Source organism: Oreochromis aureus, linkage group 19 (genome assembly GCF_013358895.1).
Source record: "Oreochromis aureus strain Israel breed Guangdong linkage group 19, ZZ_aureus, whole genome shotgun sequence".
Taxonomy (NCBI): Eukaryota; Metazoa; Chordata; class Actinopteri; order Cichliformes; family Cichlidae; genus Oreochromis; species Oreochromis aureus.
In genome coordinates, this window is record NC_052960.1 from 21,987,889 (window position 1) to 22,002,890 (window position 15,002).

Genomic DNA, 15,002 nt, shown 5'->3' on the forward strand with positions numbered 1-15,002 from the left:
AGAACCAGTCTTTGTATCATAATGGTGGCCATACTCCAGCTTGCACATACACAAAAGCACTGATTTGGTAGGCTTGATAAATTCTCTCTGCAGATTAGGTAACATATGCTCTTTTACAACTGTAAGATAACAAAGATTGGACAATGTCTGACCCATATGAACAGCCTGCAACAATATGCGATTTTTCTCACTCTCTCATACACACACACACACACACCTTCATGCAGGCTCACACCACACCTGATGTTGATCTAGAAAAGAAAATGTGGAAATTACCTCATTACTACTGAAGGGTGCCTTTTGTAAACAATGCATTCTGGCATTCTGGTGCAGCTCACTGAAGAAAGCAAAATCTTTCATTCTAAATGTTGTTTTTTTTTCTCTTCCTTTCAAGCGTGGGGTACAAGGAGCGCAGTCTTTACCCAAACCCGAGTGGCTCGAGCAGGCAGAGGAGGCTGTGTTGACAGCCCGAGTTTACTCATGGAAAAAAGCACACAATGTGAGTTCTGTTCGCTGACTGACTTTGGAAACAAGTCAGCTGAGAACAAAGCTGTCTCAGTCCAGCTGCCCTCGGTGGGTTTCTGGTCTGTCCTCAGGTTTTATAAAGTTGCTCCGCAAAGGGACACATCAGGGCCGTCTCTCACGTAAAGCTGTGGGGGCCTGGCCCGGTGCCCACCAGCAGTTACTGAGAAAGTCAGCATTGTTCGCTGTGTGTGTCAGTGCATGTGTAAGGATCGAGGAGCAGCTCTAGGAGGATGTCCAGGCCAAAAGACATAGACGGGGTCAGGAAATTGACACCATGATCAGAGGCTTGAGGTGGCTGGGCATAGGCACGCAGCCGCCATGTGCTGCCTGCTTGCTTTGTTCTCTCAATCATTGGCTAAATATTTGCAGATGAAAAACCTCAAATGCGTGTGCTTGGGTGAGGTAAAGAGAATGTCCACCTGTGTCCAACATTTGCACATCGGTATTTTCATACACTGCATGTTTGTACGTACAAAGCCTGTGCACATTCAGTTGAAGGGTACTGAACATAAAGCAGTGGAAAACTAGAAAGGATCATGTTATCATGGTTTGTGTTCTAGCCGTCAGTCTTGGTCTTGTTGAAAAGACGTCTGTGGGAGATCTGGGTTGTACACATTTGTTAAATAAACTGTGACAGAGACATGAGGGTTATTTATGGACTATTGCCATAGAGATCTTCTCTTTCAGGGGAAAAAAGCAAAATAATGTTGATAAAAGAAACGGGCCTGGGAACATCAGCATTTGACTGAGGCTTCAGTTGGAGTGTGTTTGATTTGTTAATAGTTATGGTTGAGGCAATAAGCTGAGGTTTTAGGCCTTGATTTAATTAATGGGTTGAGGTTTAGAGCTGGACATGCAGAAAGGGTCTTTGTGTGCGTGTGTGTGTGTGCGTGCATGCGCGTGCATGTATTTTGGCTTTGGCTTTCATGCTGGCTTAATGTGCCTGGTTTGGTTAGTGGCTGACCAAGAATAGTGAGTGGGTTGACAGCAATCCCAACATGCCTTTAAGGGAAGTTCTTTGTCTCTCCAGCCACACAGGAGTTTTATTTCCTCTCTGAAATCAGTCTCCGCACACAGAAATAAGCACTCGCTGGGAAACTAGCAGCTTGCAGGGTACAACCGGGCCACAGCTTCCGCAGACGGTACACAAACACTCGGCACTGAGACGTCTCGTGGCCCCTGCCAGCCGATGGCGGTCTGGCTCAGCCAGTAATAACCCTGCCACAAAGAAGCTGCAGCCAAGCAGAACCACCATTCTTTTGACAAGTGTAGAGAGAGGCAGGACGGGGGTGGCATAGGTGGACAAGCAGATTTGCGAGAGTGAGGCCAGTTTGTGCCATGGCATTAGATTGGATGCTGCTTCCCAATTTGGTTAACCGCTTGTGAACTACTACACACATTCTCGTTTATCCTCACTATCCCACAAAAGCTCATGTGAGAAAACTAATGCCCAGAGTAGCTGGATTGGACATCATTTAGCAGCCAGCTCGCTACTACAAAGTCCATGTGTGATTCACAAGTGGTCATCCTATGTCACGCCATCTCTGCACCATTCCCAGGCAGTAGTCTCATCTTAGCCAAACTATTTTCAGTAGAAAGAATGCAGCTGACATAAACTATCTCCAGTGAGCGCTAGTTGTAAGAAAGGACAAGGTCGCTGTCCCAGCACAGTTCTCCAAAAATTGTTGGGAATTCATCGGTGAAAACAGCTCTAGATGGCTTGACTGCTACAGCACAGACTGGTTTTGGCTTCTGACTTACAGAATGCAGAGACTGCTGGTGCTAGTTTCTATCAGTAAACAAGTGCAGAGGAATCTAGCTTCTTCTTCTAAAAAAAATCACTCAGGAACCTTATCGTGAAAGAACTATGTAAACCATCCTAAAGTTTAAATTTGCTAAACATCACATGACCAAGATCCTTGGGGCAGGGACACAAATATCTCAGAAAAGCGGTTGGACTAAGTTGTGACTTCCTATTCTGCGTCTGCATTTCCTCTCCCCTCTCTATCACACGTCGCATCGTCTTTCCTCCCATGTGGGGAAATAAGTCTGACACACCGCGTTGCTTCTAATTGATCATATTCAGCCAAATTACATCAGTGTTTTGTAGTCCAGCAAGAGAGCAAATCTACAAGAGGTGCGATTAGGAAATGGAACATCAACAGCCGTGAAACAAGAAAGATGTTGAATTTCAACAGATCATGATGAGTCACAGACAAGACCACTGTGTGAGTCAGAGAGCAGCAGAAAGCAAAAGAAGGATGGGACAAACTATTACCATGTGTGAGTGTACAGGTCCTGAGAAGAGAATCTAAATTCTGAGTAATGGCAAAGAGGGTTTCTGTAAGTGTTGAGACATGAGGTCCGCTTTAAAGATGGAATGTGTGAGACTATTCTTTTAAAAACAGTTAACAATAAAAAAAAAAAGGCATTTATGTATTCTTTTAACCTCACACAATAACACTTTGCAACTCTGGAGAGGACAGAGAGTTACTCTAGCATCACGTCTGTCCTCCATTCAAAGGTAGAGCTGCCCAGAGATCTTATTAATCTTCCATACGATCTGTGATTCTTTCTTGTCATTTGTGTTGAAGGATTAAAAACAAGAAGTGAAACTCCGGATATCTGACCACTGAGGAGCAGGAATAACATGCAAGTCAAGCAGCTGCGGTTTGTTTTTAACCAAACACCGCTTTGCATATTTGCCTAATCGTACACCGCTTTGACATCCTCTCCTCTGACTCCTGGTATCAGGTCGCACTCAGAACTGGAGGCCCGGGGATCGAGATCATGCAGTTTCTCCAGCAGATCATCCCGAAGGCAGACATGAGCACCTGTCGCTCCACATGCGGCAGAAAAGAAAGAAAGTCGGACGCAGAAACAAAAGTGCAACCACTTTGGGATTCGGAAAGGCCGTTGCGTTGCTACTGCATAGCAACAGTGACCCCTAGAGGTGGATATTCTATGTATAGCACCATCATAATTATTATTGTTGGTGCTGTGGCGACTGGAGCGATCAGTGGTGCTTGTACCCTGAGATTAAGTTTACAGAATACAGTTTTTGTCACACTCCAGAGGGGCATGCTTACACAGATCTTAATAGCTGCTTGTGTCTAAAGCAACGAGGGGTTGATAGACACAGTCTCCATGGAGCCCAACGGGACAAAGCAAATAGGATCTTAACCACAGAGTCCCGGTCTGGTCGCAGAGGAAGCTCCTGCTGATGACAGACAAAGGAAAATCTCTGCCGCGACATCTAGACAAACAAGATAATTATCACACACAGACACATGCGCAAACACAGATGCAAGCATGCAGGCTCACTTGCTCCCATTCGAAGGCTCACTGTGCGCTTGATGGATACGTCGGCGCGCGTGAGCGTGCACGTGTGTGCGTCGCTCTAAATGCATATGTATTCTTTAAGACATAGCAGATGCACATATTCTGCTCGCTTACTTAATGAGGGGCCATTAGACGGGTGGGTGTGTGTTGTGGTGCTGAAGTCATAAGCTGCTGAAAAATGTTGTTTACAGTTTTCACTAGTGCGAGTTTAAACCGTCATCCGCTGGGCTCATACTTGATGAGCGAGTTGCAAACATAGGAGCGCAGCAGCCAGTCTTTCATTGAAACACTAGACTTGATGATACGTCTAAACAATCTGATATTTGGTGAACACACTTCCTGTGGAATTTGCTGCATAAATAGCTCAAGACAAACATCCACGCAGCTGTACTGTAGATGCTCGGCAGTAACCTTAATGTTATCCGGAGACTAAATAAACTTAAATATGTCTGCATGGCGTGTTGCCAACCACGATACTGTCTATCCTAAGAGCCATTCCTCACCAAAAATATCAGCAAGCTGCAAAGAGATTGAGTGAGAACCAGAGTAGAGCAACATAAAAAAAAGCACAGTCACTCGTAACACAGTAACAGGCCATAGCTGTTAGAGCAGGTCGTCTACTTATTGCAGTGGTGGGGAACTCCAGGCCTCAAGGGCCAGTGTCCTGCAGGTTTTAGATCTCACCCTGGGTCAACACACCTGAATCAAATGATTAGTTCATTACCAGGCCTCTGGAGAACTTCTGAGACATGTTGAGGAGGTAATTTAACCGTTTAAATCAGCTGTGTTGGATCAAGAACACATCTAAAACCTGCAGGACACCGGCCTTTGAGGCCTGGAGTTCCCCCACCCCTGACTTGCTGGAAGGTTGGTGATTCAACCCTGAAGTATTCTTGGGCAATATACTGACCCCTAAGTTGCCCCCTGATCAATCCATGTGAATGTGATTGTGTACACGTTCAGTTAAAAGCGCTTCAGCATAGAAAATAAAGCACTTGTATGAATGGGTGAGTGAGGATTGTGGTAACAAAGTGCTTTGAGTAGAAAAGTACCAGCCCATTAACCATCAAGACTATTTTTCTTCAGGTGTCATTCATGTTTTCTTGCTTTCTGTCTTTGAGAAGCAGATTACGGAGGACACGTTCTACCCAACACAAACAGAACTGAGTGAGTTCCCCGAGTGCCGATCTCATCCTGTTTTACGAATGTCACTCAGGAGGCAGCTGACACTTAGCGCCTGCCTATCTGCCGCACACCTTACAATCCAAACGAGGAAACTGCATTCACTCTGCCAAGAACGTTTTCCACTTAGTAAAGTGTCAATCACAGAGAGGGGCTGTGAACACGTTTTTGTATATTCTTAGGATCCCCTTTCTTCACCTCGGAGCACTGGGGAACCAATTATACTCAGTTCACTTACACTTTATGCACTCTGCCTTGCACCTGAGGATCTCCTGCACGCCATATTTCTATTAACAGTCCCTGTATTTCCTTCTGTCAGATTTGCACCTTCTTTGTTTCACTCTCCACATCATTTTCCATGGCATCTGAGGCTAATCTGATACATTCCCTCATCCCTCCTCTACTTTTCCTGCTCTCATAATCAAGGGAGTTTTGCAGTGCATTTCACTGCATGCCTATTGAAACTGCACAAGGAGACTGTGAAACAAAAGTTGACACCAATTACGTAACTAATACGCAAATACTCTAACAGAAAGTGCATTTAATCTTTGAATGTTTACAGTTCATTATTTTAGACATAATAATGAGCAGGAACATGAAGAATGATGTGGTTGTGTTTCACCCAGAATAAGCCTATAGTTTATAAATATGTTCATTAAGAATAGATATTTATTAAATACTGCAATCCAAATGTGACTCGACTGTTGCAGACGCTATTTAAAAAACCCCAAGTAACCCGAGCTGAGCAGTGCTACTGTGTGATTGTGGGTTCTGTTTGCAGGTCATTTGAAGGTTACCTGCAGCTTCCTGGCACTGGCTGCGGTTGACGTAGGCGAAGTGGTGGTGGCAGCTCTGAGACTCACACACGCAGCCCTCGGCGGTCAGGTTACAGCCAGAGAACATACAGGCTGGGTTGGATGGTCCCACATACTTCTCTCTGTGCTTTTCCCGGTGCTCGTGCCTCCGACCATCTGAAATCCGGCCGTGAACACGCATAAACCGCATTCATCAATGAGTCACAGACAATGGCACCACTCAAGGGTGAGTGGGGAACCGCAACACAAAGCCTTAGCATGTGTGTGTCATCACTATGACATCCAAGTAGCATTAGCCACCTCAGAGCCACATCTGTTATGGATTAACTCCTCTCAATAGATAGCATTATCCCCTCTGAAGGGTTTCTGTGCTCGTGCGTGTGCAACACACATCTGTCTTTTAACATGGAAAGGGATGAAGAGAGAGGGCTTACCTGACTTACTGGCCTTCATGCAGGTTTCTTGGTCTGGGTAGGTAAAAGAGCCCAAGCAGGAGTGACGGGCATCACAGACACACTGACCTCCTGCTCTGTCGCAGCCTGTCATCAGTGGGCAGCGCTCATCCTCAAGACCTGCGTCTGGATAGTCAGGCAGTACTGTGGGAAATAACAGTGACAATAAAAACATATAAGTAAGACAAAGGGGAAAAAACTTGAATTAGCTATAGAGCTGTTTTCACTCTGAAAAATGTCATTACAGCAGATGTCTGCCTCGGCTGCTTTCTTACTACTGGAAATACCTTGCATGTTTTAGGGAGGTGCTTAACCACAGTGTACAAGTGTGACTACCCACTATGCATGAATCTACTAGACCATTACCTCGGCTATTTTCACATTGGCTCAAATCAACACAACGGACCCTCACACAGAATTAATACAGGTTTCATATCCGATCTTAAATTTGTATTCTCACAAGATGAAGTCTGTAGTTTATGTGGTAATCGGCTTATGACTCCATTTCGTCTCATATAAAATGGATAAATAAATACTGGACAGATTTATAGGTGAAACATTATCAGGCCAAAATGTGCCAGAAACCAAGCCATATTTCCCAGAACTGCTTAAGGGTTAGCCAGCTTGCAGCATCTGTTGCGACACATTATGCGGGCACCACAGATACTGAAATGACCAGTGTGTTTGCTGGGCTGCCATCCCTCCTCCCTCCTCATTGTGCCACGCTGCTTCAGCTACCGAGCCCATTTGTTTGCTTTTGTTCCACAGCATGGGGCCCTCCCAGGGTTTCCATCTCTGCTGGCTGCTGCAACGCCTTTCTGAACTAAGGCCACCATACCCACGCATTGTTACTTCTACTAGTGAGCTTTACCCCCCACTCCTGACATGGCACTTTGAGACTTGGCCTCAATTTGGATCAAACATTATGAAAGCGACTTATAACTGAGAGTGAGTGCCAATCTACACATTACACATAGCGTTCCTTTCAGATCCGTGCAAGAAAAAACCCACATCTACATCTCAAAATACCTTCCCCTCATAGTTGTTTAAAAGCAGTAGAAATTGGTTGCTGAGAAAACAGGAAGAGATAAACTCCAACACAGAGCGGCCCCTTCCCAAGATTTCGCTGAAAGACCTCAAATTAGCAGTGTGGATGTGTGACTGGAGCTTATCAAAATACTCTGGCTTTCTTCTCCAAACAGCTACATACCAGAACAATGCGCCAGAGGAAAAGGTGTTAAAGGTTTAACTATCCAACATAAACACAGGCACTTCATAGTTTACCTGACTACTGCAGTGATCCTACCTGAAATCAAGCCTGTAAATGAGAGTCGTGGTAACGCTCAGTTGGGGGTAGGACAAACAATAACAGGATGACTCAAAGTGACTAGAAAGAAACCGAACTCCGCGACTGTGCTTTTAAATGCCACAGATGATAATAGCACACATATGCTGATCCATATTAATGTGAAACAGATATTCCACAATGGGAAAAAGAAAAATCTCTTACTGTGATAAAAAAATTTACTGCTGAAGTGAATCAATGTGGCTGCAGAAGAAAGCAAATGCTTTCCCCATGTTAGAGCGGGCTATGCCGATGACTGCTTGGCAATGGCCGATGCTCTCGAGCGCTAGGGTAAACCTCGGCCAGTGGAAGCAGTGAAGGTAATATCACCTTCAACCTGAGCCAGCCAGCACTGTTAATAGCTCTCTCAGATGCCCACTGAACTGGCAGAGCACAAATGGCCTTTTCAATACAGCAAACGTTCTCTGACTTCCTTTCACCCTAAAATGATCCTGAGTCGAAGAATTTTTTCCATCCTGAGGCTTTCCTGTACCTGCAAGTGTATTTTCATTTAAGATGGCAGTAGCGCTTGTCTGCATGCGATGATAGATCTAAAATGTGGAAAAGGAGCTACTGAAAACAATTAATGAAAGGCTGCCTCAGTTTCCCTTAGCCTAACACTAATGCGCTGTGGTCATCTGTTATCTGGGCTGGCGTGACTCTAACCAAAGCCTATGGCTTCATCCCAGGGGGATTCCTGACTTGGTCACTGAGACTGCTTGGCTTGGCGTCCAGAGCCAGGATAGAAAAGCTGACATCTAGAGGCCCTGTGGCTGATAGCGAGCTATAAAGGAAGTCTTTGAAGCGTTAGATAATACCAGAGAAAGGGAGAAGTAGAAGGCATGTGAAGCGGTGCAGTGGACATAGCGTCCTTGTAAGACAGGCATTCCGTTACATGGTATGTTAAGTGTCTCTGAAGGCTGAGGAAGCTCGGTGTGGAAGAACAGACACGGGAAGAAAATGAGAAGATTGATAGAATCCATTTAGGTAGGAACGGCTGATTTCACCTGGCCGACCACCGAAGCAGATATGATAAGGTGAATGGCCAAGAACTGGAACCTGCATATCCACAAAGCATTCAACATTTTATCTGCTAATTGCCAGGTTTAGTGATTAAATACCAAAATCTGTCATGAGATTAATTTATTGTAATAACTAATATTGTTTTTGGCAAGCTTCACACTTTTCTGCGTTCATGCAATTACTTTTGGTTATTGTACCTTAAAAAACTGTTAAATTCGTTGGCAACAAAGAATGATATGAAACACATCCCCTGCTTTGAAAAAAATCTAATCAAATTTTTAATACCAGCAAATTCCCCTTCTTTTGGATCTCAGTATCTCAGTAACAATACCACTACTGGAAAGCAGTAGTACAGTGCCTGTGTCAGCTTTCCTTTGGGAACCGGACACCAAATATAACACATTAACAACTGATTGATAACCATGGTAACCATCTGTCACAACATGCAACATGTCACCTGCGTTATAATGTTGCTGAGTCTCCACACCAACAGATTTTGACCACCCAGAAAATCCAGACTGTCAGTAGACAAGCAGGGGATCAGAAAAGCGGAAACATTTTACCCCCAACTCCTGATTGGAGGTCTAATCACTTTAAGAGTGCTGCAGCTTGAAGGAAATCTGGGATCAGCCTCCAGCAGCCTGCCTACTGTGGCCCCTGAAAACACACCGGGAGGTGTTGCTTTAGCCCAGCCAAGATCCTTTGGGATATTTAGGCTGTGTACATGTGTCTGTATTTGGGGTCAGCAGCATGCTCTGAGGTCCCTGGAGCTGAGGCATGACTCAAATGAAGGAGCCACTAGGTCTCCAGCTCATTCCAAAGCTGTTCATTTTAAGAGGAAATGCCCTCCAGACACCAGTCTAACCTGTACATGAGGCTCAATGGTAAGGCGGGAGACCCCTCTAAAACTCTTGTGGAGCCCTGACTTGGACCACCCCACAGAGGGATGATGGAAGAGCAGGGTCAGGACATCCAGACCCCCACTGAGAGCTGCTTACTCTCTCCTACAATCCTTTCAGTCCTTTTCTATCATCCTAGACTCAGTTCAGGTAAAAGGGGGTCCCATCCACTGGTTATTTGTTTATCAGGATAAAGCCACTGCTACCAACTCAGTTCTCACTGGGGAACTTGACACCCTATACATTTGTTTGAAGTTCAGACTGTTGCTCAAACTGTGTGCAAAATGAGCACATCCACTGTTACCCAGGTCTAGCTCTGCCTGGAAAGAATAGTGCGGCGCTGCACTGTGAAATTCACAGAATTGCAAATGAAAATCTTCTGGGGACTTTTGCAATCACGCTGTCAATCTATTAAACCTCTGAGGAACACAATGAAGCCAGTGGTGTAAACAGAAGAGACAGGAAAATGGCAGCTTATTTATTGCATTCAAATGTACTCCAGGTTTTAAAGCGCAATCATCATTTCTTTTGTCAAGACATAAGTAAACCTCAGTTTTGCCCTCACACACATGGACATAGTCACATCTCTTATTGTATATTAAATCACTTCTAAATGCATCTTTCATCAAACTAAAGCGAGCAGGGCCATCTTCTATTGTAGTGCCAAATCACTGTTGCCAGGTGTATTGTCATTGGTTCTTAGTTGAGAGTGAAATTAAGCTCTGGGGGGGAAGAAAAAGCAGCTGGACAGGACCACTCTCCTTGTAATCAACAGCGCCTCTGACTTGGGGGTTTCTCCAGGTGTTGGTGGGAGAATGTTGCCTTCAAGCTCTCTGTCTGAAAGCTTTATTCTTATTACATGACGTTTTTTGTTAGGGTTTGGTTAAATTTAGGCAACATAAAAATCAGGTTCGGGAAAAGATCATAGTTTGTTTTAAACGCCTAAGCAAAACACTCAGTGACGTTAACCACGAATGTCTGGCAACAGCCACCATGTGCGCTCCAGGCAGCCAGAAGTAAGTAAACAGTGACACTGTCACTGCAGTCGGGCCCTCAATGACGTTTTTTTTTTAAGTGATGGCTTCAAGTGCCTAAAAAAAGGGAATGGTTGCACACTCACTGATGGATTTTCCTATTAAGTTACTTCTTGAATAAAATGCCATTTATTTAAACTAACTTCACACGACAGAGTCCCACTTACCTTTACATACTCCAGTTTCGGGGATAGTGGCAGCTCCCGTTTTGTTTACAGAGGCGCAGGTCAGTCCCAGGGCGCAGTAGCCGTGCGCCCAGTCCTGGCCGCCGCAGGGCTCCCACTCCAGCCGGGTGCATTGATCACAGCATCCGCACGGATCCTTGGCCAGTGTCCGACCACCTTCGCAGGCAAGCGGGGATTTAAAGGGACAAGTCCGGAGGTTACACGCCGTGCATTCGTGAGCCGAAAGCGCACGCACGAGAAAGAGGACATTCAGTAACACCACGGAGCATTTGTAGAACATGTTTTAAGAGAAACCCCCCCGTTTATAAGTTTTCCAGAGAAACTGTCGGCTTCTGTCAGACGATCAGCCACATGAACTCGTATCTCCAAAGTTGTCAAGCCCTCTTTAAAAGTTTTGTGACGAGCTTTCCCTCGGGCGTGCGATTTATTACCCAGGAGCTCTCTTCAAAAGCACACACACACACACACACACACACACACCACGAGACAGAAGTGTGCGGATGCGTCTTAAGGGGCACCAGTATCCAGAGACAATGATTCAACCTAAGCAAGCAGACCCGCGTCCCAAGCGTCTCATCTGGTTAAACACACGCAGAAATCCAAGAACCGAGGTAGTGGAGGTCCACTGAGGTTTATTGCTGCTGTCAGCCACACTGAAAAAAGGGCAGTCTGAGTCCTAAATTGACATACAAGCATATAGAAATTAGCGGTGTACCCCTCCCCCTGACTGACACAGGCAGCGACCAGTCACAAGGAACGAAAGGAGGGAGGATTTGAACTGATTTACGCCTGCTCGACAACCCGACTCTGCGTGTTGCGCAATGACACAAGTTTGAATGTCTTGAGTGCGAGTTTCTTTTTCTGCTTCACTGTGGTCGCATCTGAAGAATTCATGTACCATTTTTCTACTTAAAAAACGGTTCTTAAAATACTTAAGCTGAGCAACAGTCGTCTGTGGGTTTAGTTGAAAGTGAGATCAGCATGAAGGAGTCAGTCTCCCTGCTGTAGTTAATTCTGTAATGCGCTATGAGTCTAGTCATTAATAACTAATAATCAGTATCTAAATATAAATGCTTTCTAATTATAATAAAGCGCAGCATTATCGGTTCTGTTTAATGATACATCCAAAGTCTGTCAGAGCCTCATCATCAAACAAAGCAGGCGTTCTCATATGGAAACAGTGTTATAATAACGTAGTGGCTTTTTTGCATTTGGATCTTACATCATAATATAAGAATTAAGGTATTAAGTTGTATGAGGAAAAAAGCATTTTCATAATATGAGGCAGTCTTATTAAATTTATACTTGAAACACAGCTGGGGGCAATGGCCGGCTCTTATCTCATAATAAGCTTTCTTCATCTTTTCATTTTCATTCCCATGCTTTGCTTTGTGTGTTTGTGTGAGGCTTACCTGTGTCTGTAGGTGTCTGATTGTGTATGCAGATGGCTTTGGGAAGGTAAAAAAGTAATTTGATGTCTGCTGAAGCAGTGTTTATGCGCTCATGGCCAGATGGATGTGTGTTTGTGTGTGGGCAGTGAGCACAGCTGGAAGGATGATTGTGAGAGAAATCTGTTGTCCTCCTATTATCTGCTGCAGGCACAAAGTAGTCATTTTTTCCAAAAGGTGAAACACACTGGGGTCATCAGATCATGTAACGACTTGTGAATATTACTGCCTCAGCGGCGAGTGGATTTTGTTGCTCTCATTGGAAATATTTACCTCTAAAAACATCAATCAGGTGTGTTCCGGTATGATTTTCCTCCATAACATCAACACACAACAGCGCCTCCTTCATTTGCAACATCTGCCTAGAGCCACCCGCTCCAACACAAACACAACATCCAGGAAACCAGCCCTGCGGCACGCATAATCAGCTCTTGCAACACAACTCAGCTCTTGTCCTCTGCCTCTCCCTCCACCCTCCCTCACCCGCACTTAGAGCTCTCTTCAAATGAGACCCACTGACCGCTGGCCGGACACCCATGCTGTCTGATGACACATCAGACCATCACACTGAGCTTCAGTTTCCATGCACTTACACAGATTTTGGCCCAGTTGCACTGACCTATTTGCCTGGGTGACAGCCTTTCAGATACGGCCAAATGGCTACTCTCACAGGACCCTCATTCTCTTATAATGCCCAAGTAAGAGGTTTTCATATGGTCACAGCTTTGCCTCCAGGTTCTTTACTTCCTGTATTACATTTCCACATACTCTTAGCAATCAAAGAAGGGTAAAAATTAACAGTACAATGACTGCACCAAACTAGAATACTCCCCATTTAAACTCACTATGAGCATGTGTCATGGTTTAAATGATGCATAAATGAATTGAAAACGTTCCCACGATTAAGTCTGCACTCGTGCACCATGTTCAGATTATCCATCTCTTTGGCTATTGTATCCACTGAGCCACAATTTGGTGTAAATGCAGATTCTGTTGAGCAGCGTGTTCTCTAAAACCAGAGCTCATTCTGCAGTGCCAGGACTCTCAGTGTTGGTTGTATGTGAGACTCTGCATGGAGCAAATGGGAGGAAAAGGTGGGGCAGTGAAGGGCGGCTGCAGGGGCTGAATAACTGTAGCGTGTGTGTACTAATAATGCTCTGAGTCACGGATCTCCAAGAAAACACAACAGAGGTTCAAAAAGCCTCCCTCGCTCATTCGAAGACAAGGCAGCGATGCATCTTTTCTAGAGACTTAATCATCCTTGGGGAGGGCTTAACAGATTTAGATGACTACCAGCCTCCAGTGCCCCTGTCTTTTCTTGCTTGCTCAGACGGCTGAATTACATGCTGCTGCTGTGGAGGCGTCAGGCTGGTGGTGAGGAGGTGTTTCAGGAGATGGGTGTGAATGATGCTTTGGAAGTGAACTGCTGGCAGCAGTAAAAGGCTGGTGGTGACACCGGGCTAAACGTAGCGCATGACATGGAGTGTTGAATGCACGTCGAGTGGACAGCATGCGGCACACCTGATTACAAGTCCCCAGGAAGTGCTGGGAGATTTTTACCCAAGTGTCACTGTCCATTGCTGAGTATCACTCTCATTTGACTTATCTCTGAGCTCAGAGTGATAGACTGGACCATGCATCCTTTGGGTGGGGGTGGAGCGGAGCATGTGGAGCATAATAGCAACGCGTAGTCACCGTTTAAATAGTTTTGAAGCAATTCATTGCGCCATATTTCTGCGACTAATAACAGAAAAATGGAGCATTTAGTGTGGTGGCTAAGCAGCATATATTCCAATGAATGGCCTGTTTTCAACTCAGGACAGATGAGGTCATCTGCTTCTTTAGACAAGCAGGAAGAAAAACCTTGCAATACATGAGAAAGAGGCGTTAACAAACAAAAACCTTTTAGAAAATCAACCGAAACAAGGTTAACATATCCAAAACAAAAGTGAAAAAAGGGGGGAAAAAGAAAGAAACAACATACTGAGGTAATATACAGCAATTATGATTGCATCTCTTTTCCATTACTGCCATCCAGAAGGACTCACAAGTGCTTTTGTTTCTTGTTTTGGACTCCTAATTTGCTTGGACCAGACAGGCAGAGTTTGGAAACAGCCAGTCCCACAAAAAAAGAGAAGCTCTTTTTCTTGTGGTAGATCAAGTTCAGGAAAACACTGAACAGTTTAACATCATTTAACATATTTTCTCATCCATAGTATCTATGTGCTCTATTTTCCTCTCTTGTTTTCTCTTACTCTTTCACCTCTCTGCTCCCTCTGTCCGTTTTTCCTCCCTGTGAGGTCTGGTCCAGTTGCTGTTTTTCTTGCGGGGACTAAAATAATGTGTTTTGACACTGTCGGGTCTCCTGCAGTCCTCTTGTCTCTGTCTTGCAAAAAAACCCCTAGAGTCATCACACCACCAGCAGAGTGGCAACATAGTGATACACAAAACTGCAAGTCCCCTCCTCCTCCTCTTTCTTCTTCTTCTGGCTCTGAAGAGTCCTGCTTGAACTTTTTAAAGGTTCAGTGGGTTCAAATAGCCTTGAGGATATTTGAGGCTTCAGGTACGCCACTTTGGCTTTGTAGTCTGTGAAATGGCTGTTTTCTGTTAAGAGGACATAAATTTTAGCCGATGCTTGATCGTCTAATGAGTGGTACATCATAAATACTGACATGTAAATCACTGTTGTGTAAACTGACACAAGCTTCTTCTCACTTATTTTCACGTATTTCCATGAGGAGATACAAATGAA

General features: G+C 44.8%; 1 protein-coding gene across 1 annotated transcript in view; it reads right to left on the minus strand.

The window, feature by feature from the left end:
- The window catches only part of crim1 (cysteine rich transmembrane BMP regulator 1 (chordin-like)), a 36,290-nt gene extending 24,815 nt beyond the window's left edge, over window positions 1–11,475 (minus strand). The window contains exons 1-3 of the mRNA XM_039603801.1: window positions 10,785–11,475; window positions 6,299–6,460; window positions 5,847–6,020 (exon numbers count right to left, since the gene is read on the minus strand). Coding sequence (XP_039459735.1) covers window positions 5,847–6,020; window positions 6,299–6,460; window positions 10,785–11,082 — 634 coding nt within the window. The 5' untranslated portion in view covers window positions 11,083–11,475. The remainder of the gene's footprint in view (window positions 1–5,846; window positions 6,021–6,298; window positions 6,461–10,784) is intronic.
- Between the last annotated feature and the right edge of the window lie 3,527 nt (window positions 11,476–15,002).